This window comes from Erpetoichthys calabaricus, chromosome 6, assembly GCF_900747795.2.
Source record: "Erpetoichthys calabaricus chromosome 6, fErpCal1.3, whole genome shotgun sequence".
NCBI classification, from domain to species: domain Eukaryota; kingdom Metazoa; phylum Chordata; class Cladistia; order Polypteriformes; family Polypteridae; genus Erpetoichthys; species Erpetoichthys calabaricus.
The window spans coordinates 202,068,046-202,094,155 of NC_041399.2; the positions used below are offsets into that span (position 1 = coordinate 202,068,046).

Genomic DNA, 26,110 nt, shown 5'->3' on the forward strand with positions numbered 1-26,110 from the left:
ATAAATACATTTAGTCCGTCATGTTCTGTGAAGTAAATTTAAGTATTAAGTATTTAAGAATAAGGGGGATGTGCAGGACTGTAATAACTACAGGGGGATAAAATTGATAAGCCACAGCATGAAGTTATGGGAAAGAATAGTGGAAGCTCAGTTAAGAAATGAGGTGATGATTAGTGAGCAGCAGTATGGTTTCATGCCAAGAAAGAGCACCACAGATGCGATGTTTGCTCTGAGGGTGTTGATGGAGAAGTATAGAGAAGGACAGAAGGAGTTGCATTGTGTCTTTGTGGACCTGGAGAAAGCATACGACAGGGTGCCTCGAGAGGAGTTCTGGTATTGTATGAGGAAGTCGTGAGTGGCACAGAAGTACATAAGAGTTGTACAGGATATGTACGAGGGAAGTGTGACAGTGGTGAGGTCAGCGGTAGGAGTGATGGATGCATTCAAGGTGGAGGTGGGATTACATCAGGGATCGGCTCTGAGCCCTTTCTTATTTGCAATGATGATGGACAGGTTGACAGACGAGATTAGACAGGAGTCCCCGAGGACTATGATGTTTGCTGATGACATTGTGATCTGTAGTGATAGTAGGGAGCAGGTTGAGGAGACCCTGGAGAGGTGGAGATCTGCTCTAGAGAGGAGAGGAATGAAGGTCAGTATGAACAAGACAGAATACATGTGTGTAAAAGAGAGGGAGGGCAGTGGAATGGTGAGGATGAGTTTAAATACTTGGGATCAACAGTACAGAGTAATGGGGATTGTGGAAGAGAGGTGAAAAAGAGAGTGCAGGCAGGGTGGAGTGGGTGGAGAAGAGTGTCAGGAGTGATTTGTGACAGACGGATATCAGCAAGAGTGAAAGGGAAGGTCTACAGGACGGTAGTGAGACCAGCTAAGTTATATGGGTTGGAGACGGTGGCACAGACCAGAAAACAGGAGACAGAGCTGGAGGTGGCAGAGTTAAAAATGCTAAGATTTGCATTGGATGTGACAAGGATGGCCAGGATTAGAAATGAGTACATAAGAGGGTCAGCTCAAGTTGGACGGTTGGGAGACAAAGTCAGAGAGGAGAGATTGCACTGGTTTGGACATGTGCAGAGGAGAGATGCTGAGTATATTGGGAGAAGGATGCTAAGGATAGAGCTGCCAGGGAAGAGAAAAAGAGGAAGGCCTAAGAGAAGGTTTATGGATGTGGTGAGAGAGAACATGCAGATGATGGGTGTGACAGAACAAGATGCAGAGGACAGAAAAGAGAAGATGATCTGCTGTAGCAACCCCTAACAGGAGTAGCTAAAAGAAGAAGAAGATGTGCTGTGAAGTACATAATGTCAATCCCCTCTTTACATCCCTGACCTGAGCCACCGAAGATCTGCATTATGAACGCTGGTCACTGCACCATCTGATCACACTGTTTCAACATATCTATATCAAATAGCTGGATTAAAACTAAACTAAAACCTCATTTATATGTTTCTGGCTTTGTACACAGCACACTCTTTTCTGTTTGACGGTGTGATTGAGCTCTTCAAAGGAGCTGGTACGTTTGCTTTTTGCCTTACACCCTGTGGTACTGGAATAACAATAATGCAGGTACTTTTACTTCAATAAAGCAGAATTGCTTTAGGTTTACAAGTCATCAGACATTAACATGCATCATCATCTGGTTCAGAAACTGCAGTGTCTCTGACTGTATGGTTCTACAACGGATACTGCACACAGTAGAAATGATCACCAGGACCTCTCTGATCTCCATTTAAAGACATCTTTAGAAAGCATTGCATCCACAAAGCTTGCAGCAGTGTGAAGGACACTCCGAGTCCTCCCATAGTCTCTGTGTCCTACTTCCATCTGCCAGAAGGCATGCAAACCAGTTCTGCCAGGTTCTACAACAAGTTACACCCTTTGGCTATCTGGACTCTGAACTCTGTGCTGCACCCCTGTGTCCTCAGATCTGCTCAGATCTGCTCCCAGTAGCTTACTTACATGTAGTACATTTGCTATACTTGCTGTCTTTTTATTATTAGTTGTTATTTATTTCTTACTATTTCAAATTATTACTGTTGATTCACTTACTTATTATGTATCTGTTTATTTACTTATCTACTTATTTATTGTACAGTAATCCCTCGCTATATTGCGCTTCGCCTTTCGCAGCTTCACTCTATCGCGGATTTTATATGTAAGCATATTTAAATATATATCGTGGATTTTTTGCTGGTTCGCGGATTTCTGCGGACAATGGGTCTTTTAATTTCTGGTACATGCTTCCGCAGTTGGTTTGCCCAGTTGATTTCATACAAGGGACGCTATTGGCAGATGGCTGAGAAGAAACCCAACTTACTTTTCTCTCTCTCTTGCGCTGACATTCTCTGATCCTGACGTAGGGGGATTGAGCAGGGGGGGCTGTTTGCACACCTAGACTATACGGACGCTCGTCTAAAAATGCTGAAAGATTATCTTCACGTTGCTACCTTCTGTGCAGCTGCTTCGTGAAGTGACATGCTACATGGTGCTTCGCATAATTAAAAGCTCGAAGGGCACGTATTGATTTTTGATCGTTTGTTTTTCTCTCTCTCTCTGCTCCTGACGGAGGGGGTGTGAGCTGCCGCCTTCAACAGCTTTGTGCCGTGGTGCTTCGCATACTTAAAAGCCAAACAGCCCTATTGATTTGTTTGTCCTTTTCTCTCTCTCTCTGACATTATCTGCTCCTGATGCGCACTCCTTTGAAGAGGAAGATATGTTTGCATTCTTTTAATTGTGAGACTGAACTGTCATCTCTGTCTTGTCATGGAGCACAGTTTAAACTTTTGAAAAAGAGACAAATGTTTGTTTGCAGTGTTTGAATAACGTTCCTGTCTCTCTACAACCTCCTGTGTTTCTGTGCAAATCTGTGACCCAAGCATGACAATATAAAAATAACCATATAAACATATGGTTTCTACTTCGCGGATTTTCTTATTTCGCGGGTGGCTCTGGAACGCAACCCCCGCGATGGAGGAGGGATTACTGTATAGTTGTTCATTTGTCTTGCACTTGTCCTGTATTTATGTATACGTAACACCACAGTCCTGCCAGTGTATGCTGTAATACGGTGTATGGATGGTATGATAAAAAAAAAAAAAAAAGAAAAAGACAATTGATGCGTGACCCCCCCCCCCCAAACAATGTGCTGCTGAGCTAAGCACCATACTTTTAGCTCATCGACAAAATTTAGCAATTTCTGAAATAATGAGACAGATTATTTCAACCAGGAGCAGGAATAATGCGATCACCCAAGCATTTTACTGGGAAACATAACAGTATCTTTGTGGACAAATTCCACCGTTTTCTGCTTGTGGCTGCTGAATGTTTGCGCAAAGGCAAGTGTAGACTGTGAAATCTGTAACACTAACTTAGTTATTGTTATTTACAGGGCCACATCACCGGAGTACTCGCACAGAAATCCATGTGTGTTAACCTGGTTACTTTAACCCAAGGGTTCCCCAAATGGGGGTGCAAAATGGCATTTCAAGAGGTGCAACAAAGAGAAAGGCTGTGTCATGATTCAACATAAACTGAACAAGGTGCATTGCTTGAATTGTTCCTGTACCATCATTTATTATTCAGTGCTCCTTTTCTGTGATATGAAATGAATCAAGCATGAAGTATGCAACTGTTACCTGTGAACAAGCCTCAGAAATGAGCGTTCTCTCGGGTTCTTTGCTGCTGGCGCTGCATTTGCGAAGGTGAATAACTTTAAGAAAACGGAATTTGGACCTTGCAATGACCCGTAAACAAGGACAAGGTTTAGTATTGATTTCTGTGCAAACCCCAATTATGAAACGTCACTGACTTCAAGATTTGATTAACATGTTTGCGGGTTTGGGTGACTGAATTGGATGCAAAACCTGCTGCTTACACTCTCCCAGTCACTCTGGCTGGTGGTCCCAGCAGTAGCAGCAATTTTAACTTTGCAGCATATCTGTTTTTAAACTGCAGTTCAAAGATTGTCTGCTGTGTGTCATTGCTTAGAGGTTTCATGGGGGTCTCCAATCCCTAAAACCCCCTGAGCGTTGATCGTGTGTCATCTGCTCACGGCACGTGATGCTCTGCGCGATACCCGAAGCACACCCCCACCCAACACCCCACTTGTCTGTCAAGTGTCTAAACTTCACAAGGGGATACATTTTACAATATTACGGAGATTTCTAAAGGTTAATTGCTCAAATTACAATTCAGTTTTATGTACTGAATTAAAAGTATTTTTTTTTAGTTCAGTTTGTTCACCTGCAGTACTGTATATGGTTCAAATATTACAAATCTTTATTCACTTTCGATGTGATATTACATGTGTAGGGGTGGAGCATAGAAAAGGTTTGGAACCACTGATCTAACCTGAATACGGGTATACAAGGCAGCTTTGAAACCAAGATTCTGTGAAGAATCAGGTTATTAATGTGCAATTAAATGCATTAATTGGTTTAAATAATACTACGACATTACGACTCAGAGTGAGGTGAACGAACCCCAATCAGGTCCCCATCTTGCGTTGTATGCATTTCTCAGCACTGTAATGTGAAAGTGGCCAGCATTGGACTTTCCCAATTTTAAAAAAAATGACCTTCAGTTTCTGACCCCGTTACACCACTTTCTCGATCTATATATGTATGTACAGTGGTGTGAAAAACTATTTGCCCCCTTCCTGATTTCTTATTCTTTTGCATGTTTGTCACACAAAATGTTTCTGATCATCAAACACATTTAACCATTAGTCAAATATAACACAAGTAAACACAAAATGCAGTTTTTAAATGATGGTGTTTATTATTTAGGGAGAAAAAAAATCCAAACCTACATGGCCCTGTGTGAAAAAGTAATTGCCCCCTTGTTAAAAAATAACCTAACTGTGGTGTATCACACCTGAGTTCAATTTCCGTAGCCACCCCCAGGCCTGATTACTGCCACACCTGTTTCAATCAAGAAATCACTTAAATAGGAGTTGCCTGACACAGAGAAGTAGACCAAAAGCACCTCAAAAGCTAGACATCATGCCAAGATCCAAAGAAATTCAGGAACAAATGAGAACAGAAGTAATTGAGATCTATCAGTCTGGTAAAGGTTATAAAGCCATTTCTAAAGCTTTGGGACTCCAGCGAACCACAGTGAGAGCCATTATCCACAAATGGCAAAAACATGGAACAGTGGTGAACCTTCCCAGGAGTGGCCGGCCGACCAAAATTACCCCGAGAGCGCAGAGACGACTCATCCGAGAGGTCACAAAAGACCCCAGGACAACGTCTAAAGAACTGCAGGCCTCACTTGCCTCAATTAAGGTCAGTGTTCACGACTCCACCATAAGAAAGAGACTGGGCAAAAACGGCCTGCATGGCAGATTTCCAAGACGCAAACCACTGTTAAGCAAAAAGAACATTAGGGCTCGTCTCAATTTTGCTAAGAAACATCTCAATGATTGCCAAGACTTTTGGGAAAATACCTTGTGGACTGATGAGTCAAAAGTTGAACTTTTTGGAAGGCAAATGTCCCGTTACATCTGGCGTAAAAGGAACACAGCATTTCAGAAAAAGAACATCATACCAACAGTAAAATATGGTGGTGGTAGTGTGATGGTCTGGGGTTGTTTTGCTGCTTCAGGACCTGGAAGGCTTGCTGTGATAGATGGAACCATGAATTCTACTGTCTACCAAAAAATCCTGAAGGAGAATGTCCGGCCATCTGTTCGTCAACTCAAGCTGAAGCGATCTTGGGTGCTGCAACAGGACAATGACCCAAAACACACCAGCAAATCCACCTCTGAATGGCTGAAGAAAAACAAAATGAAGACTTTGGAGTGGCCTAGTCAAAGTCCTGACCTGAATCCAATTGAGATGCTATGGCATGACCTTAAAAAGGCGGTTCATGCTAGAAAACCCTCAAATAAAGCTGAATTACAACAATTTTGCAAAGATGAGTGAGCCAAAATTCCTCCAGAGCGCTGTAAAAGACTTATTGCAAGTTATCGCAAACGCTTGATTGCAGTTATTGCTGCTAAGGGTGGCCCAACCAGTTATTAGGTTCAGGGGGCAATTACTTTTTCACACAGGGCCATGTAGGTTTGGATTTTTTTTTCTCCCTAAATAATAAAAACCACCATTTACAAACTGCATTTTGTGTTTACTTGTGTTATATTTGACTAATGGTTAAATGTGTTTGATGATCAGAAACATTTTGTGTGACAAACATGCAAAAGAATAAGAAATCAGGAAGGGGGCAAATAGTTTTTCACACCACTGTATATGTAGTTTTCTCTATAAAGTAAACTCCACTGGAGCAGTTTTGCTCTCTGTCAGCCCTTTCCGATGCCAACTCCTGTGCCAAGTTTCATTCTGACTGAGTGATTTCGGTCACACAGACTTGGCACAGTTCAGATCGTCATCAGGGATGCACGAAATGTGTAAATCGCTTGCAAACTTGAAGTCAAAGTTTTGACCCATCACAATATTTAACCAGAATATAACAAAACGGTATACGTGTCGGAAAAACTAAAAAAAAAAAGCGTGATGTGGGAAAGGAACAGACGGCTCAGTCATTCTGTAGGCGACAGAGACATCACCCCCATGCACTAAATAAAAATAACTCGAGCTTCCCGGGCCACCGGAATGCTAGATGAGGTCAGTCAACTGTACATCGCTTGTTGTTCCTCTCAACTTCTGGGCTGTCAAGTTTTAGGTCAGTGGTTCGAGAGAGTGGGGAAACCGTCTGACCCACTGAAAGAGCCTGTCACGTTGTACAATAATGGTCAAAAGTACCTGACTGGCTGGAAGATGACGTGCTCTCCCTTTGTACCGCAGGTCCCACCGAACCGTGATTCCTGACAGAAGCACTTCTCAAGAAACTCACGCATCCAGTTGCTCTCACTATTCTGCCAAACCTTAAGGACGTCGCCATTACTGCTGGCACGCTGATAGACAAGCGCATGCGCACAGTGTTTATTACGGAATCCCAGAGAGTTCAAACTAGACGATTTGAGACTCTTCCTCAGTTTACAGTTTTAATGAGAGAGCAAGGAATCCTGTGACAGTCATGAGACTGTTGGATCTGGGATATTTCTTCGTCAGGGTGATTCATATTTTGTATATAAGTTTTAGCACGAGTGAAACATGGCATTTAATGTTTCACAAATTAAATTAGATCGTTTCAAAATGGCACCAAGCACACTCCAGCCAATCCAATATACCTTTCTGCTTGTTATGAATAAATGTAGGATTTGTTTATGCTCCAAATAATTTAGCTGCATTTTCACCTTATCAAGAAAACTGTTTTAAATTATTTTGAGGTTGGGATTCAGGGTGTGTATTAATTCAGTTAATTATTTTTCCAGGCAATTTTAATTTCATTTCATTTCATTTCATTCAACACATCACTGTAAATGTGCAAGAACAGCTTGATGGATGGACAAGTGTCCCAGCAAGGATGGACCCCTGTTACCTAGCCAGGATATTCACCCTACCAGTCAGGAAGTGGGTATGGAGGGGCACTTTGGTAGCTGATGGCATCCCAGCAGCAATGGATGGGACTTCCTTACCTTGTTAGTGGGGCCAGAATAATGGATGGACAACCTGGGTGGAGAATTATCCCTACCCGATAGGTAGCAGTCCAATTCCTGGTCAGGAGGCCAGAAGAGTTGTGGGGCAGTGGAAGACTGTTCCCCCACACACCGAGTGGCAGCATTCCTTGTGGCAAACCCTTAAATGGATGCCTGCAGGGAAGCATGGGAGATGTGGTCCCATAAGGCTGCTCTGTTGCGTTCTATAAGGGTCACCAGAGGAGGCTATCAGGAGATGAATGCCCAGCTGTAGGGTGGTCCAGCTGACTGGGGAGTGCTTCCTGGAGACAATAGTTTGGGCACCAGGAGTACTCCTATTCAGGTTTAAAAGAAAGGTTTTTACTGATTTCTCAAATGGTTTTATTTGTGTTTGTCAGTCTCATAATGGCTTCTTTGACTTTCATTGGCACAGCTCTTGTGCTCACGTTGAACAATGGCAACTACAGACCCCAAAGGGTAGTAGCAATCTAAGGTATCTTGAAACACACCTGAGGAATCACAAACACATGTGATGCAAATTATCCCAAACATTACGGTGCCCAGAAATGGGCGACCATGTAGAAAAAGTGTTGTCATTTTTGCAGGGGTTGGATGGGAGTGTGCGCTGATTAAAGTACTGTACGTTACTGCACCCACTACATGACAAACCTCACAGACTGGGACCTGAGTGCAAGCCTTGCAACAGGTGACACCTCAACACCACACTGAACAGGGTGAAGTTTTTTACAGTAACTTGAGTGTCAATCCTGCCACCAATCCCCAAGTTTTCCCTGCAGGTTAGAGGGCTGGGTGTAGGTTAACGTCATAATGTGACCGAAATGTATGCAAATCCCTTTAAATGAAAGTCTACAATGTGCACTTGAATCACAATGTCTGAATTGTTTAATGTGCAATTTTAAACTGTGGAGCAGAGGGGGAAATCAAAGAAAAATGTGACTTTGTCCCAAACATCATGGAGGGCACTGTATATGTGTGTATGTGTATATATCCATCCATTATCCAACCCACTATATCCTAACTACAGGGTCACGGGGGACTGCTGTAGCCAATCCCAGCCAACACAGGGCGCAAGGCAGGAAACAAACCCCAGGCAGGGCGCCAGCCCACCACAGATGTGTGTGTGTGTGTGTATATATATATATATATATATATATATATATATATATATATATATATATATATATATATATAATCCAACTTCTCTCTGTCTGTATGTCTGTCCGCTTTTCCTAAGAGAACTACTTAACAGATTAAATCGGGTTTTTTCTATAATTTGCTTGAACATTTTGGATGATTTTGTGACTTCTCTCATTGCACTAAGTATCATAGTTCGCTTGCGGTACCGATTTATTTGTGCGAATTCAAGTGACTGGCTGCAGGCCTAGGGGAGGGGGGCCCTGCCCTCCTCACTCACGCACCAGCCTCGGGGCATATCTGACATCCGCTTAGCTAGCAAATGAGAGAACTACTTAACGAATTTAGATCAGGTTTTTTTCTTTAATTTGCTTGCACATTCCAGTTGATTTTGTGACTTTTCTCATTGCGCTAAGAATCATAGTTCGCTCGCAGGAGTGATATCATCACACTAATCTGAGAGACAGGCTGCAGGCTGAGGGGTGGGGGGAAGCGTGACGTCAGGAATGGGGAGCCGGGTGGGGCCCTTCTCACAATTCTGTTTCACTACTACGTGGTCAGAACCATGAGGGATATATATATATATAACCATGAGATATAGATAGATAGATAGATAGATAGATAGATAGATAGATAGATAGATAGATAGATAGATAGATAGATAGATAGATAGATAGATAGATAGATAGATAGATAGATAGATAGATAGATAGATAGATAGATAGATAGATAGATAGATAGATACTTTATTAATCCCAATGGGAAATTCACATTCTTCAGCAGCAGCATACTGATACAATAAATAATATTAAATTAAAGAGTGATAATAATACAGGTGAAAAAACAGAATATGTATGAATATGTATATGTATATATATATATATATGTAACTGTTCAAAAACATTAAAGGCACACTTTGAAAACACATCAGATCTAAATGGGAGAAAAAATCCTGCTGGATATCTCTACTGCTATGGTCTGGTAATGTGTTAGGAATGAAAGGATGGCATATCATTTAATGGAAATGAAAATTATCAACCTACAGAGGGCTGTATTCAAAGACACCCTGAAAATCAAAGTGAAAAAATGATGCGACAGGCGAGTCCATTTTGCCGAAATTTCAATGCAGCAACTCCAAATCGTACTCAGTAGTTTGTATGGCCCCCACATGCTTGTATGCATGCCTGACAACGTCCTAATGAGACGATGAATGGTGTCCTGGGGGATCTCCTCCCAGATCTGGACCAGGGCATCACTGAGCTCCTGGACAGTCTGAGGCGTCAGATGGAGTGAAACATAATGTCCCACCCAGAGGTGTTCGATTGGATTGAGGTCAGGCGAGTGAGTGTGGGGGCCAGTCAATGGTATCAATTCCGTCATTCTCCAGGAACCACCTGCATTCTCTCATCACATTAGGCAGGGCATTGTCCTGCACCAGGAGGAACCCAGGAGCCACTGCACCAGCATAGTGTCTGACAATGGGCCCAAGGATTTCATTCCAATACCTAATGGCAGTCAAGGTGCCATTATATACAGTATATATATATATATATATATATATATATATATATATATATACACTGCAAAAAATGAAATCTTAACAAGCCAGAAAAATCTTGAAAAGAAATAATAGATCTTGTTTTTCTTATTTTAAGAATAACTGACTTGAGTAGATTTGTATGTGTAAGATATATAATCTCATTTTTAGAAAATTTAACAAGTTAACAAGTTAAACTTTCTCACTATATTGGCAGATAATTTTGCTTGATTCTAATACCTTTTTTCTTGTTTTTCTTGGGTCGAGACGTGATCATCTCCTAGAGACACTTTGAAGTCCCACGAGACTTCTTGCATGTCACGCCCTACTTACAAGCAATTTCTCGGAGATACTTTTACGTCCCATGAGACAAGGAAGTGAGACAAAAGGACAGCTGCTGTACAGGCTTTTAAATGATCGGCAGCATTCGTTCAGCCCCCCCCCCTTCACAATGCAAGCGTGAAGCGCTCCCCTGGATGGGGGCGAGGATTGGGGGGCGGGTGAGCAAATACACACACACACACACACACACACACACACACACACACACACACACACACACACACACATATATATATATATATATATATATATATATATATATATATATATATATATATATATATATATATATAGTAACATGGCTATCGTAAGTAGGCAAAAGGTTGAGGCACCAGCTTGGTCACCCCATTTAATTATAATAAAAAATATAGCCACACAGCAGTGAAAGCAAAACTCAAATATAGCTCTTAATAGCCTCTTCGTGAACAGTACTTGGTTGGCTATGGATTTAGAGCTCTGCCCCCCTCTAGTGGGTTAAAATCTGATGCCACCTGCCCTGGTTGGACAGTTTTTATAATGTTGGTGCCAGAAGGGGCAGAGCCTTCTTAGCGACTTACGGGCAGAGGTAGGCATCATCCTAAGGCATACTTTCTATGCTGCCAAGAAAACAGAGCATCAGCGAGAGAGCATCTTTTTCCGGGATGGAACTGCTTACTTCACAAAAGCCAGGAAGGTGGCCCCTGCCATTATATACACATATATAGACACACACATACATACATGTGCATAACATGTATACTGTTTTATATTACACTATCCAATATGCATTGTTGTATGATATACTACATATGAGTATGATCTTATATATTTTTTTCATTATTCTCTGAATAAATATAATACTAAATTTGGTAAATTGCAACATTAGAGCAAGTAAGTAGTTACACAATAAATTCTTTAGATTATGGGTGGGTACAAAAATATTTAGAAGTGCCAGTCATTGTCGTAGGGTGTATTACACTTGCCAACTGCATTTGCTTATGTCTTTGTCAGACCACATTAGTTTATATGGCTGAAAATCTCTGGACACATCAAATTTAGTGACTACCTGGTAACTTTCCTGCAAGACTTGCCTGCATTTTTTTCAGACAGCCATTAGCATGCTGCCTGACAGGGCTGGCATTGTACACAGGGTTAACAGGTATGGTGAGTTCATCTGCAGTCTCGGTCATGTTTTCATTTTTCTTTTCTGTCATACTATGCAAAGCACAAGATATCAAAACAGATAAGCCTTCCTTCTGTTTCTGAAGTCCAAAACGACTGCATTCCTATTTCCTTGTCACCGCATGCTATGCATTGTATTTCCTGATGAGCATACTTTTATTGTCATCTCTCGTGCACACAGAGCCCACTCGTAGACCCATATGACTAAAGTAACACTTCAGCTACCCCGACTGCCTCCAAATTGCTAAGATTATATAATTAAAGGCTACGCCTGAAAATTCTGTCCATTAATGTTGCCTTGATTAGCTTTTACTTAGACTCACTTCATGCCTTCTTTTTTTTCATGTGCATTCATTCGTGTGCATGAATGTTGACTAAGATTTTTGAATTTCCATGACCGCTTCCCTTTTGTTGTGTCTACTTTTCCCTTTATAAGTATATTTTTGGATTCCTTTTAGTTCCTGTTCCACCTTGTCAGTTTTACCCTTTACCTCACCATTGTGGATTAGTTTCATTCTGTAACAGGATTTTCAGCCTTGTAACCATAAAAGAAAGAAAGAAAGAAAGAAAGAAAGAAAGAAAGAAAGAAAGAAAGAAAGAAAGAAAGAAAGAAAGAAAAAGAAGTCCGGATGGAGAGATTTTAGATTGAAAACGTAATGAAAGAAAGGGCAGGAGTATGTGGTTCTTTCTATCTGTCTCTTTCTCTGTCATTTTTTATTTGTCATGCAGGCTCCTTTATACTGCCTGATTGGGCACCGACAAGACCCTCTGCCCACTCCGAGGTGTGAATATTCACACGTGAGTATGATCAACTAACCACCGCAACCAACCCTGGAGAAGTGCCATCATGCCCCCATCTGCACCTGATCTGAGCCCACACACTCTTTGAGTCTCGATTATTTATTTAAAATCTGCACAGTGCCATGGGCCACTTATCACAATATCTCACTTCTTCTTTCCTTTTCAGTCGCACACCTGATGAAGACTATACAGCTGAAACATTGGGTCTTTAACCTTCTTTCTTTTTCAGTATGGAAATAACGTTTAACTGTTTCTTCTTTGCAGATGCACACTTGTGCAACCCTCCAGGTCAGGTCAGGCTGGGGAGCATGCACTGGTATAGTATGTTGCTGCATCCACCACAGAACAAAACAGCTTGGGATCCTTGTTCGTAACCCCTCAGGTAGACACGCGGTCCAGTCCCACCCTTCGGAAATGACCATCTATCTGCCGCTGCCTGGTGTTACGTGGGCATCCCCTTGGCCTGGTCCAGCTGCTTGAGTCCTCAACAATGAGCTGTGAGCAGCCTTGGAGAATCGCACCACATGGCCGTAGTGCCGTAACTGACTCTCCCTCACCATGCAGCCCTACACTAACTCCATAATATACAATTCTTAAACCCACTTAATCCAGTTTATGATCATGAAGGGGGTGGCAGCCAATCCCAACAGCTCTGGGTACAAGGCAGGAACATCTGCATTCACACTTACAGTGTTTAAACCTGGACAGGCCTCCATAACACTCACATAACACTAACAAATGAGAAAGCTGAACAGGACTTCTTGAACGTTTTTACAATTTCTCCAGCCTAGCAGATGGCAGCAAACAAGCAACAGCAGAGATGAATGGGAATTTGCTCAACAAATAAGAGAGACAGAGAGCTATAAAACCAGTAGAGCAGTCAGTGAAAGCATGAAAATCTGCTGTGATGGAAACCAGGGCGTCAGTGAGCCCCAAACCCCAAAACACGAACACACAAAGAGTCCTGGGTTCAAATAATGGAAGGTTTATTAACCAAATTCTTCCACAAAGTCACACAAGTAATTTCTTCCCACAATACCTCTCCTCACAATATCTCTCACCACCGCACTTCCCTCCTCCAGTCAAGTGTTGCTCAACGTCCTCCCAGCTCCAACTCGCCTGGATAAGGGAGTGCCATCCCTTATATTAAGGACTTCCGGTCCCGGGTCATACATAAGTCTCACTTATTAGTGAGCTTATCTTCCTGCAGCGCCCCCTTGCAGCACCCGTGGTCTCCAGCAGGGCTGTGTTGCCAGACTACATCTCCCAGCATTCCCTGATCCGTACACATACAGCATGCAAGTGAGGTTGCAGAGGTGACCATGATACTAAATCAGAGGCAAATGCTAATGTCCACTTATAACACAATAACAAATATTTATAGTTTATTATAGTATAGTATTCATTTTTAACAGCAAGTCACAACTTACATAGATTAGCATGGGGCCCCTATGCTTGTGGGGCCCCTAGGCAACTGCCCAGCATGCCCATGCTTTAAGACAGCTCTGCTTCTCTGGTCGGGATGCCCGTCCAACCCCTGTGGCATTTACACCGCATACACACATTTCAAGTCTCTTTTTGTGGGTAAGCAGCTCTTCATGCAAACATTAAGATTGGTACAAGAAAACTTGACAGGAAAACTTCTGTAGATTTATGGCAAATCTGATCCATCCCTACACAACATTTCGAAGAAACTGGAAGACGATGACACCCTTGATCAAGCAGGGAAATGCTGCCAAACCAACTAAATGATGACCCACATGTATAATAATTTGTATCACCCAGCCGTTATTATAATGTGTGTTGACATGACAAATATATTACACCTCAAAAGTAAATTATGTGATGTATATATTCTGCATTTTAGTTCCCTTTCAAGAGGGCCAATGATGCGTATTTGCACTGAAGAACTTTAGTTTTTCATTAGATCATCTCAGCTATCTGTCGTCACTTCTCAGAAAACTGGCCAGGTCAGGAATATCTCAGACAAGCTTCACTCCATCATGCCTGCTGTACTGAAAGCCATTAACCAGTAGGCAAGGTGCTACATTCAGTTTTCATATGGTGTGGGTGTACATACATTAACCCTGCGGAAACCATGAAAAAATTCACATTCTTGGTACCATGGGGTCAGTTTGACCCCATGGTGAAAAACATGCTATGTGACCAGAATAACACCATTTTATTACAATATTTTGTTTTCCTTGAAATAATATGGTATGACAATGTGTTATAAAATCCAAATAATATTGCACAACACTTTATGTGCGAGTTTCCGCTTATTTCGCAACACTGTAGACAAAAATGTTACCGTTGGCATTGGTTGCACAACCATTTGGTATGCTCTTCACACACAAACTTATTGCACTCATTACAGACTAATTTGGTTTTCTTGTCACTTGATCTGGGACAAATATAGCATCTCTTGCGTTGTTCTGGATGACGCTGTGTGGTGCTTGCGGCTGGTGTGGGTGCCTCTGGTACAATGCCGCAACTGCGAATGACCTGTTTGACATCTTTCGGCGTCTGCTGCACTTCCAATCGTTGATGTGCGTGTGGAGTAATCAAAGCAAGAGCCAGTTCCTTCAAGAACTTTTGTTGTTTGTCTTTCTTATGTTCTCCAAAGTTGGGCACATTTTCAATAAAAATAACAAACGCGTTCAAGACAGCGCTGTCAACCATTCCATAAAAAACCCTCAATGGCCAATGATTTGTTTTTCTTGCCGTGGTGTAAAAGCTGCATATTTGATCATGGCTGTCCACACCACCTTTTTCGTGGTTTCAAGGGTGTGTCTGCTTGACACCCATTCCCTTTTGGCCCTGGTTTCTGTCTGACAATATTTCACATCGGGGTTCTTCTGACTTTTTGGCTTCTGTGACCACACATACCCGTCTTTTCCACAAATATCACGACTATCATCATCTTCCGATTCATCTTCTGACTGTGATTCATTTGCACTTACTTCACTGTTGACATCTGACTCTTCATTATTGGGTTTGTGATCACTTTCATCCCAGCTCAAATCATCTTCAATGTCGTCCTCATTTTCACTGTCGATGTCACTTAGCTCACCTAAAGACTGCAGAACATCTTCACGAAAAAGTCCCCGTCGTGTCGCAATTGTGTTATGCCGCGCCTCTCACAGAACCTTGAAATAAGGAAAAAATGCCTTTATCACATTGAAAGTACTATGGGGTCAATTTGACCCCAAGCGAAAATAAACCTAAATAATAAATAAGCAGAAAGACTTTGAAACTATCGAACATGTGTCACATACAGTGCATCCGAAAAGTATTCACAGCGCATCACTTTTTCCACATTTTGTTATGTTACAGCCTTATTCCAAAATGGATTAAATTCATTTTTTTTCTCAGAATTCTACACACAACACCCCATAATGACAACGTGAAAAAAGTTTACTTGAGGTTTTTGCATATTTATTAAAAATTAAAAAACTGAGAAATCCCATGTACATAAGTATTCACAGCCTTTCCTCAATACTTTGTCGATGCACCTTTGGCAGCAATTACAGCCTCAAGTCTTTTTGAATATGATGCCACAAGCTTGGCACACCTATCCTTGGCCAGTTTCGCCCATTCCTCTTTGCAGCACCTCTCAAGCTCCATCAGGTTGGATGGGAAGCGTCGGTGCACAGCCATTTTAAGATCTCTCCAGAGATGTTCAATCAGATTCAAGTCTGGGCTCTGGCTGGGCCACTCAAGGACATTCACAGAGTTGTCCTGAAGCCACTCCTTTGATATCTTGGCTTGTGCTTAGGGTCGGTGTCCTGCTGAAAGATGAACCGTCGCCCCAGTCTGAGGTCAAGAGCGCTCTGGAGCAGGTTTTCATCCAGGATGTCTCTGTACATTGCTGCAGTCATCTTTCCCTTTATCCTGACTAGTCTCCCAGTTCCTGCCGCTGAAAAACATCCCCACAGCATGATGCTGCCACCACCATGCTTCACTGTAGGGATGGTATTGGCCTGGTGATGAGCGGTGCCTGGTTTCCTCCAAACGTGATGCCTGGCATTCACACCAAAGAGTTCAATCTTTGTCTCATCAGACCAGAGAATTTTCTTTCTCATGGTCTGAGATTCCTTCAGGTGCCTTTTGACAAACTCCAGGCGGGCTGCCATGTGCCTTTTACTAAGGAGTGGCTTCCGTCTGGCCACTCTACCATACAGGCCTGATTGGTGGATTGCTGCAGAGATGGTTGTCCTTCTGGAAGGTTCTCCTCTCTCCACAGAGGACCTCTGGAGCTCGGACAGAGTGACCATCGGGTTCTTGGTCACCTCCCTGACTAAGGTCCTTCTCCCCCCAATCGCTCAGTTAAGATGGCCAGCCAGCTCTAGGAAGAGTCCTGGTGGTTTCGAAATTCTTCCACTTACGGATGATGGAGGCCACTGTGCTCATTGGGACCTTCAAAGCAGCAGAAACTTTTCTGTAACCTTCCCCAGATTTGTGCCTTGAGACAATCCTGTCTCAGAGGTCTACAGACAATTCCTTTGACTTCATGCTTGGTTTGTGCTCTGACATGAACTGTCAACTGTGGGACCTTATATAGACAGGTGTGTGCCTTTCCAAATCATGTCCAGTCAACTGAATTTACCACAGTTGGACTCCAATTAAGCTGCAGAAACATCTCAAGGATGATCAGGGGAAACAGGATGCACCTGAGCTCAATTTTGAGCTTCATGGCAAAGGCTGTGAATACTTATGTACATGTGCTTTCTCAATTTTTTTATTTTTAATAAATTTGCAAAAACCTCAAGTAAACTCTTTTCACGTTGTCATTATGGGGTGTTGTGTGTAGAATTCTGAGGAAAAAAATGAATTTAATCCATTTTGGAATAAGGCTGTAACATAACAAAATGTGGAAAAAGTGATGCGCTGTGAATACTTTCCGGATGCACTGTACTTAAGAAGGCCTTACGAGGAAATACGTGGCAGGTGAGGTCACTAATCGTGATAGTTTCCAAAAAAACATGGTCCAAGGAGGGCTGGGGTCACATAGACCCCATGGTACCAGAGCAGGGTTAAACATAACATGTCTTTGCCAACATAAAAAGGTAATTCAGCAATGTCCAGTTCTCCTAATGTAATGGGTTCACCTTACTGCACTAATATTACAATAAGGGCACCTATTGAGAATGAAGCTGCTTTTGTTAACCATAAGCAGCTATAATCTATTAACACACTAGTGATGCCAAGATGAAACTGACAAACGTTACAGCTCAGTGGCCTGGGTCAACCCATAATTCTTTTATTTTGTGGCAAAGTAGCTTTGACAGATGTGACGCTTCTGTACATGGTGGCTGGCTTGTTGGTAAGGTAACTAGCTGAACCCTCAGTGTTAAACATGGCCTGTACTAATCATTGTAACAGCAATCACATCATTACAGGTGATATTGGCTACCTGTTCAAACGCTGGTGCCTTACACCTTTCCCTGAAACCCAGATTGCAGATTGTATTGAATAGGAAGAGAATGTCAATATTTCAAACAGGTGGGGTTGCAAAAAAGCTCAGATTTCAAAATGGGGTCACAAACCAAAAAAGCTTGGGAAACTCTGGCTTATACATTTTCCTGTTTTTTGCTGTATTCATATTTTCACTCTCGAATCTATGCAAAGTTTGATAAATGAAGCCCCGGGTCTTTAAATGGCAATTTCTTTTTGAGAGTTTTGGTCTTTTTTTTTTTACTAATTATTTTTTATGATTTCACATTTGTCTATTCCTTTTCATTTTTTTAATCAAACTTTTGTACTCCAGAGTTTTGACCTCAGCTTTGTTCGGATTACTCTCTGTGCTTAGTTTTTTTTTTTTTTGCCCTAAATTTCTTCTGTCTCACTCTGATTCTTTTAACCTTTCTGATCTGACATTTTTGTAAAGATTGTAATGGTTACCACACCCGTGGCACTGCCATACTAGACTTACTTAATGCTGCCAGAATGGAAATCGTCCAGAATTATTTGCGGTTAATGGGAATGGGTGGATGGATTAAATTCCGCAGCTCTGCCTTACTTCCTGTAAAGAGTCTGAAGCAGCAGACGTCAAGCTTTATCATGTCATTAATAAAAAATGTTAACAATGCGAGACGCACTTCAAAAATCTGGCTTAACCCCTTCTAAGCGAAGCTGTCTTTTTTCCATATCCTGTTTCAGATTTTCAAACAGATGAATTGTCTGGCTAGATTAAGGTTTTATTGGTGGCACAGTGGTTAGAGCTGCTGCCTCTCAAATCCAGGGACTTAATTTCGATTCCCAAGCTTGTCCATTTCTGAGGGGACTTTGCACTTGTCCGTGTGCGCTGTTTTTAGAAGATGTGATGAAATATTTGATCCTCTATGGCTGTACTACCTAGTATAAAATGATACCACTAAGGATTATTTCGCTGATGCAGGTCATAACAATAGCTGACTAAGCATCAAGGTAGGTGACACAGTTCTTAGCATTGCTACCTTGCAGAAAAAGCATCCTGGGTTTGAATTGTATGCCCAGTCTTTGCATAAACCAATGATCCTCACGTTTGGTTCTGGAGGGCCACAGTGGTTGCAGGGTTCTGCTTAATTATCAATGCCAAAGCCAATTATTACTCAAACAACATTACCATGCTTCATGTTAGCCACCAATTATTTTCTTTAGTGTTTGTCACACATGTGCGCATGGGAGGCAGCTAAAGGGCTTGAGTGACAGCAGTTCTGAGACATGCCGGGAGGTGGCAGAGTGCACTGACTCTTTTTCTCTCTTGCCTGCAGACCATTCCCAGGAGATTCCACCTGGCTCTCGTGACATCATTTTCCGGGACCGAGCCAATGGAAGGAGACCTTACTGGCTCCGGCCCCTCTGACGTCTCGTCCGGGCTCGAACCAATGGAGAACGAACACGACCCTGATCCTTATGACCTCACTTCCTGTCTTCCCCTTTAAAACCCTGCCCTTTATTCTAATTCCTCAGTCTTGTCTTGGACTCAATTGTATGCACATCAGTGCTGTTAATTTCATAAAAACGACTTTGCAGCCAGGATACCAGATTATACGGGTGGCTGCCCCAAACCTTTATCTGAGTATGTCTCATTTGTGTGACAGTGTTAAAGAGCTGCATTCTCTCATTTTAAATGCTTCATGTTTTCTAAACCAATGAGATGTGATAGACAGGTCACCATGTGGTCTAACTTGGACTCATTTATCATAGCATTTGGAAATTGTAATGAGATTTGGGTTTGTTGGATTCATTTGCTTCTGTTCATGGCTTTTGACCTTTGGATTGCATATTGGGATTTGTTTGTCTACGATTGCCTTTGTTAGGCAACTCATTTTTGTTCTTTTTTGTTATCTACATATAAATCATCACATTTATAAAGATTATGCATGCACACACACACACACACACATATATATATATATATATATATATATATATATATATACGAGGTGTGATCAAAAAATATGGTGAATGTTTTAAAAAAGAAACGTTTATTGCAGTAAAAGATTTACAACTACTAGTCACCCTCAAAATACTCTCCTCCACTTCGAATGCATGTATCCTAACACTCCAGCCACTTTGCAAAGAAGTTTTCTTTCGAGAGTGTCTTACGTTGGGCTGTCATGGCTGCCTGGATGTTCTCAATGGATTGAAATCGTTTGCCTTTCATGGTCATTTTCAATTTAGGGAACAGCCAGAAGTTGCACGGTGCTATATTCGGCGAATAAGGAGGATGTGGACACAGCGTAATGTTTTATTAGACACAAGTTGTTGTACTAGAAGGGATGTGTGACAAGGAGTGTTGTCATGATGAAGAATGAAACCGTTTCAACATTTTCCTCAGTTATCGATGTTAAAGGACGTCCTGATCTTTTCTCGTCTTCAACCGAGTCAGATCCATTACGAAATCGATCAAACCACTTGTAAACAGTCTTAATTGTTGGTGCAGTGTCACCATAAACCGATTTTAACATCTGATGGGTTTCCTGAGCTTTTTGCAATTTAAAACAAAATTTCATGTTAACGCGTTGCTCAATATCCATTATTAATGACAAACTTGAAAAACACACTTGAACTCAACAGTGGCTCACAAACGACTGACAGTATCAAACCAGTTGAAACTTGTCTCAAACTAGGCTTCAGGATGGTCATGTCAGAACCTGCGTTGAATTGTTTTGCATTGCTCCTGGATGGTGCTCTGCATCAACATTCACTGTACTTTTTGATCACATTTCGTATGTATATTGTCATAACAAAAGGATGAGAGAGCCAAGAAAGGTTTGGGGTTAGCCACCCCGTATATTGTGGTTGGCTACTGGTCAGGCAAAGAAAAACGAATTTCAACTGAGTTCAAGTATGGAACTGATGCATAGGTGGCAAAATGGCAGCTTTAAAGTTAGGCAGAGGAAAGGAGGTCATCAGGGCCAGAAGAGTCAGAACCAGAAGTGTCATCATATTGGGGTTTTTAGCAGTTTTTTAAAGTGCTCCACCGTATTATGTATTAGCCTGGCGAATTTCTATTGGTAAGCTATTCCAGATTTTAGGTGCATAACAGCAGAAGGCCGCCTCACCACTTCTTTTAAGTTTAGCTCTTAGTATTATAAGCAGACCCTCATTTGAAGATATAAGGTTACGATTTGGGGTGTAAGGTGAGAGGGATTCTGAAATATAGGATGGAGCAAGATTATTTAAGACTTTGTAAACCATAAGCAGTATTTTAAAGTCAATTCTAAATGGCACGGGTAACCAATGTAATGACACTAAGACTGGTGTGATGTGCTCGGATTTTCTTTTCCTAATTAAGATTCTGGCAGCTGCATTCTGTACTAGTGGCAACCGATTGATGTCTTTTTTGGTTCGTCCTGAGAGGAGTGCGTTACAGTATTCTAGTTGCCTAAAAACAAAAGTGTGAACTCATTTTTCAGCATCTTGCAAAGTTATAAGGGATCTAACTTTTACAATACTTCTTAAGTGACAAAATGCACTGGTGATCCTGTCCTGGTAATCTGAGTAATATGTGATTTAAAATTCAGGTCAGAGTCAATAACTACCACTAAATTCTTCACTTCTCTCTTGACTTTTAAGCTTAATGGATCAAGTTTAGTTCAATCTCACATTGACTGCAAATGTATCATCAAAGCGGACAGCGACAAATACCACAGAGTGCCAGCAGCACTGCAATATTCACTTTTCGCACTAGCCCAGTGATGTCTTTGAATGCCAAAACATTAATCTGGTTTAGATGGTGATGCATCTAATTGTCTCCACTCCACCACCACCACTTTTGAGCCAAATTCACTCATGGTTGTCTCAAGACATATGAATTGTATGTGTGACTCTGCCCTGCCTCTTCCACGATTTCTTAAACAGTTTATAATGTATATTGCTTGTCACTGTGCCTCCTTGTTCTGTGCTGCTGCTACAACAAGTGAATTCCCTTTGAGAATCAATAAAGTCCTGTGTGTCTACTTACCCGTCTGTCTATTATAGATCATGTCTGCCATATCTATCCATCGCATACTCTGTCACTGACCTTATTTCACAAGTTCTTGCAAAATGTTGAAACTGAAAGAAGAAAAGGTGTGAAGGAAGGTTAAAAAAAAGATCAAAGGTTAGTCAACAAAGTTAGAATTGTAATTTTCAAATTAATGTAAATGGAGTGATTCTGTGAAATAAGAGATGTGGTCTCAAAAGCATGACCTGGGTAAAATTTCCACGGCCAACTTTTGGACATGTCTAGAGTTGTGGTTCTCAAACTCTGTCCCGAGGACCTCATGTGGCTGCAGGTTTTTGTTCCAACCAACTTCTCTTTTTAATTGGACTCCTAGTCTAATTGAAAATGGTGTTATTTCCTAGTTTTTATGCTTTGGGGTCAATGTTGGAATGATACAAAAACTAAGTTTGGTAATTCCCTAGCATTTGTGCATATTACATGGTGATAAGTTATTATTTTTTAGCTTGAGTTTTAACATTTACATCATCATTATGACTTTCGCAGCAATACACAATATGGCCAATACTTTGTGGACACCTGACCATCATAAAATATCTATTTGAGGTTGCTGAACATCCCATTCCAAGACCATGGACATGAATGTGGAGTTAGAATTTGCCACTATAACTGATCCATCGTCCTAGAAAGACTCTGGAGTGTGTCTGTGGTCAGTGTCAGTCAAAGGCAGTTGGGGTCCCCCATGGTGCTCCTTGAATTACTAGAACAATACCCCCTCAGTCCCTCTGTATCCATACCCCGTGGGGCTTTGGCTTTTATGGGCTGGTGGATGCTTGTAAAGGTCCAGAGCTTGGTCCCCTTAACTTTCATAAACGTTGCCCCTCGGGTGACGGTGCTCTTGGTAGCTGCCGATGTCACCTAATGGAATGACCTGCTTTGCTTGAATTTGTCTCCACATGTTGGATGAGAAGACCTGGCTCATAATTGGCTGTCCAATTCATTCCAAAGGTGGTTAGTAGGTTTGGGGTCAGGGCTCTGAATGAGCCACTCAAGTTCCTCCATGTCTTTATGGACCTGTTTTTGTGGACAGGGGCACAGTCATGCTGGGACAGGAGAGGGCCTTCCGTAGATTGTTGCCACAGAGCGTCATCAAAACTTTTGGGCATACTGTGTTGTGATGCCTGGGTTGTCTGCAGCTGCCATGACCTCCCTGAACCCGGATTTTGATAGTCATGATCGGGACAACTACGACAATATGGACACATAATAAAACAACAAAATTAGTGCAAAAGTGCATTGTACCATTTTATTCAACAAACATTGTCCATGGAAAAGCGTAGTGCAGTCAGTACAATATTCTTCAGTAAGTAATTCTTACAAAACCCAGTGCTCACTATGGAAGTTAAAAGGTCAAATGAAAAATAGGCAGGCAGTGTGGTATAGGGGTTAAGGCTTTGGGCCTCAAACCCTGAGGTTGCTGGTTCAAATCCCACTGCTGACACCATGTGACCCTGAGCAAGTCACTTGAGTGGCCTGTGCTCCAATTGGAAAACCAAAAAGATAATGTAACCACTTGTATCAGAAATGTTGTAAGACGCCTTCGATAAAGGTGTCAGCCAAATAAGTAAATATAATGTAAAAAATTTTTAAATATTAGCTATTCCATCAAACCACCTTTAAATGTATGACTCAGGTGGAGTCCTCCTTACGGATATAAAGGACACAAGGAGAGCATGAGGGAAGATAGGAGGACAACCGGCTCTGAGTGGTCTGGCAGACAACATGGGGTTCGGGAGGGAGGACCACAGCTGATGGTGTTTCCCCCTGAACAAGTCATTTAGTGAATGAAGAGAGGACATTGCGCATGGCTCATAAAGAAGGTAAAGGAAGAGTAAGGACCTGATGATTTATTTATTTGAATTTTTAACTCACAGACTTTCATCTGATTTTATGAATTATATATATATAGTATATATGCATGTAGCCCAGGTAGAAATTTGCATAAATAATTGATTGATGTAAATAAGTTACTGATGTAAAAATGTGAAATGTTTGTGTTTTAAACTGTTAATTTTAGAGTAGTAGTTATTTTATGTGGTTATGCAGACTTTTATTTTGGTAACTGGATTTTGTAGAAAAATGGAAGGGGGTGGGAGAAGGCTGAGAGAGAACGTGCAAAAAGAAAAGAGCGTGATGCCGAGGTGGTGTGGCGAAAAGTTTGGGAGGCAAATTGCAAATTATCAGCAAGATAATTTACAGGAGTACGAACTGCTGATATAGACTGAGAATTTCAATTAGAGGTTCACTGTGCCTATCCAGCAAAGAATTCAGCAAGGGGAAGTAGCAGCGTGAACCGACGGAGGCAGCAGCTTTCTCAGCTTGACGCGCTTCTTATGGATAATCGTTTATTTGGAGACGGAGATGATTTAGGATACACTCAGCAGTTTTTCCCTGCTCATGGACACCAAGGTACACAGAGGGATTAGGAGGATTTGTTGAACTAATACCACAAACGTAAAGTGAGGTACCACTTTTATTTTATTTGTTGCTCCTAGTGGAGTGAACTGACCGCTGAGTTTTTGGTCTCAACGCTCCCAAGCACCGAATCACGCCTGCAACGTTTTGTTATAATACAAGTTTGACAAGACTGAATGTATTTTTGTTTTATTGGAATGGTGTAATATATGATTATTTGTTTGGGTAAAAGAGAATTCCTGATTATTTCCAGTTATATTAATTTTGTTTTGTTAGTTTATAATTAAACGGAGAGTTTATCATTTTTTATAACCCAGTTTCTTGGTGTTTTATTATATTTTTATGTGTAGCATAAACTATTGCTTTGGGAACAAATGTTAACAGGTAACTACCTTTATTTATTTGTTATAACCTGACCAATTTATTGCTAGACTTAAGTAATAAGGTTTTGTTATAGTGACCCGAGACTCAAAATATTAAAGTAATTAGAGTTACAGTAATCCCTCTCTATATCGCGCTTCGCCTTTCGCGGCTTCACTCCATCGCGGATTTTATATGTAAGCATATTTAAATATATATCGCGGATTTTTCGCTGCTTCGCGGGTTTCTGCGGACAATGGGTCTTTTAATTTCTGGTACATGCTTCCTCAGTTGGTTTGCCCAGTTGATTTCATACAAGGGACGCTATTGGCAGATGGCTGAGAAGCTACCCAACTTACTTTCTCTCTCTCTCTCTTGCGCTGACGTAGGGGGGTGTGAGCAGGGGGGCTGTTTGCACACCTAGACAATACGGACGCTCGTCTAAAAATGCTGAAAGATTATCTTCACATTGCTATCTTTTGTGCAGCTGCAGCTGCTTCCTGAAACGACATGCTGAACGGTGCTTCGCATACTTAAAACCACGAAGGGCACGTATTGATTTTTTTATCTGTCTCTCTCTATCTCTCTCTCTCTCTCTCTGCTCCTGACGGAGGGCGTGTGAGCTGCCGCCTTCAACAGCTTTGTGCCGTGGTGCTTCGCATACTTAAAAGCCAAACAGCCCTATTGATTTGTTTGCTCCTTTGAAGAGGAAGATATGTTTGCATTCTTTTAATTGTGAGACTGAACTGTCATCTCTGTCTTGTCATGGAGCACAGTTTAAACTTTTGAAAAAGAGACAAACGTTTGTTTGCAGTGTTTGAATAACGTTCCTGTCTCTCTACAACCTCCTGTGTTTCTGCGCAAATCTGTGACCCAAGCATGACAATATAAAAATAACCATATAAACATATGGTTTCTACTTCGCGGATTTTCTTATTTCGCGGGTGGCTCTGGAACGCAACCCCCACGATGGAGGAGGGATTACTGTATAGTAAATTAGGCATTGGAGTAAAGAACTCAGGGCCCCTTTCTACACACAGTTAGAGTATACGGGCTACATATGTATATATATATATATACAGTATATATATTGCGGCAAGTGGCTGGGGGTGGCACCCAGTCGGGATGCGCGGAAGGACTGGTGGAGGGCTTAAGCCTCATCCAGACCACAAAGGGGTCACCACCCTGGTGGCTTTGGGGACCACGGGAACAGAGCTTAGAAGCTCAACCCTATTGGGGCCCGTGGTCACTGCCAGGGGGCGCCCAGATGCCTGGAGAGCCCTGGGGG

At 41.7% G+C, this 26,110-nt stretch overlaps 1 protein-coding gene across 1 annotated transcript in view; it reads right to left on the reverse strand.

Annotated features, from left to right (window-relative positions):
- The window catches only part of mtpap (mitochondrial poly(A) polymerase), a 63,241-nt gene extending 56,283 nt beyond the window's left edge, over nt 1–6,958 (reverse strand). Inside the window, exon 1 of the mRNA XM_028804342.1 lies at nt 6,783–6,958. Coding sequence (XP_028660175.1) covers nt 6,783–6,951 — 169 coding nt within the window. The 5' untranslated portion in view covers nt 6,952–6,958. The remainder of the gene's footprint in view (nt 1–6,782) is intronic.
- Nucleotides 6,959–26,110: the final 19,152 nt, after the last annotated feature.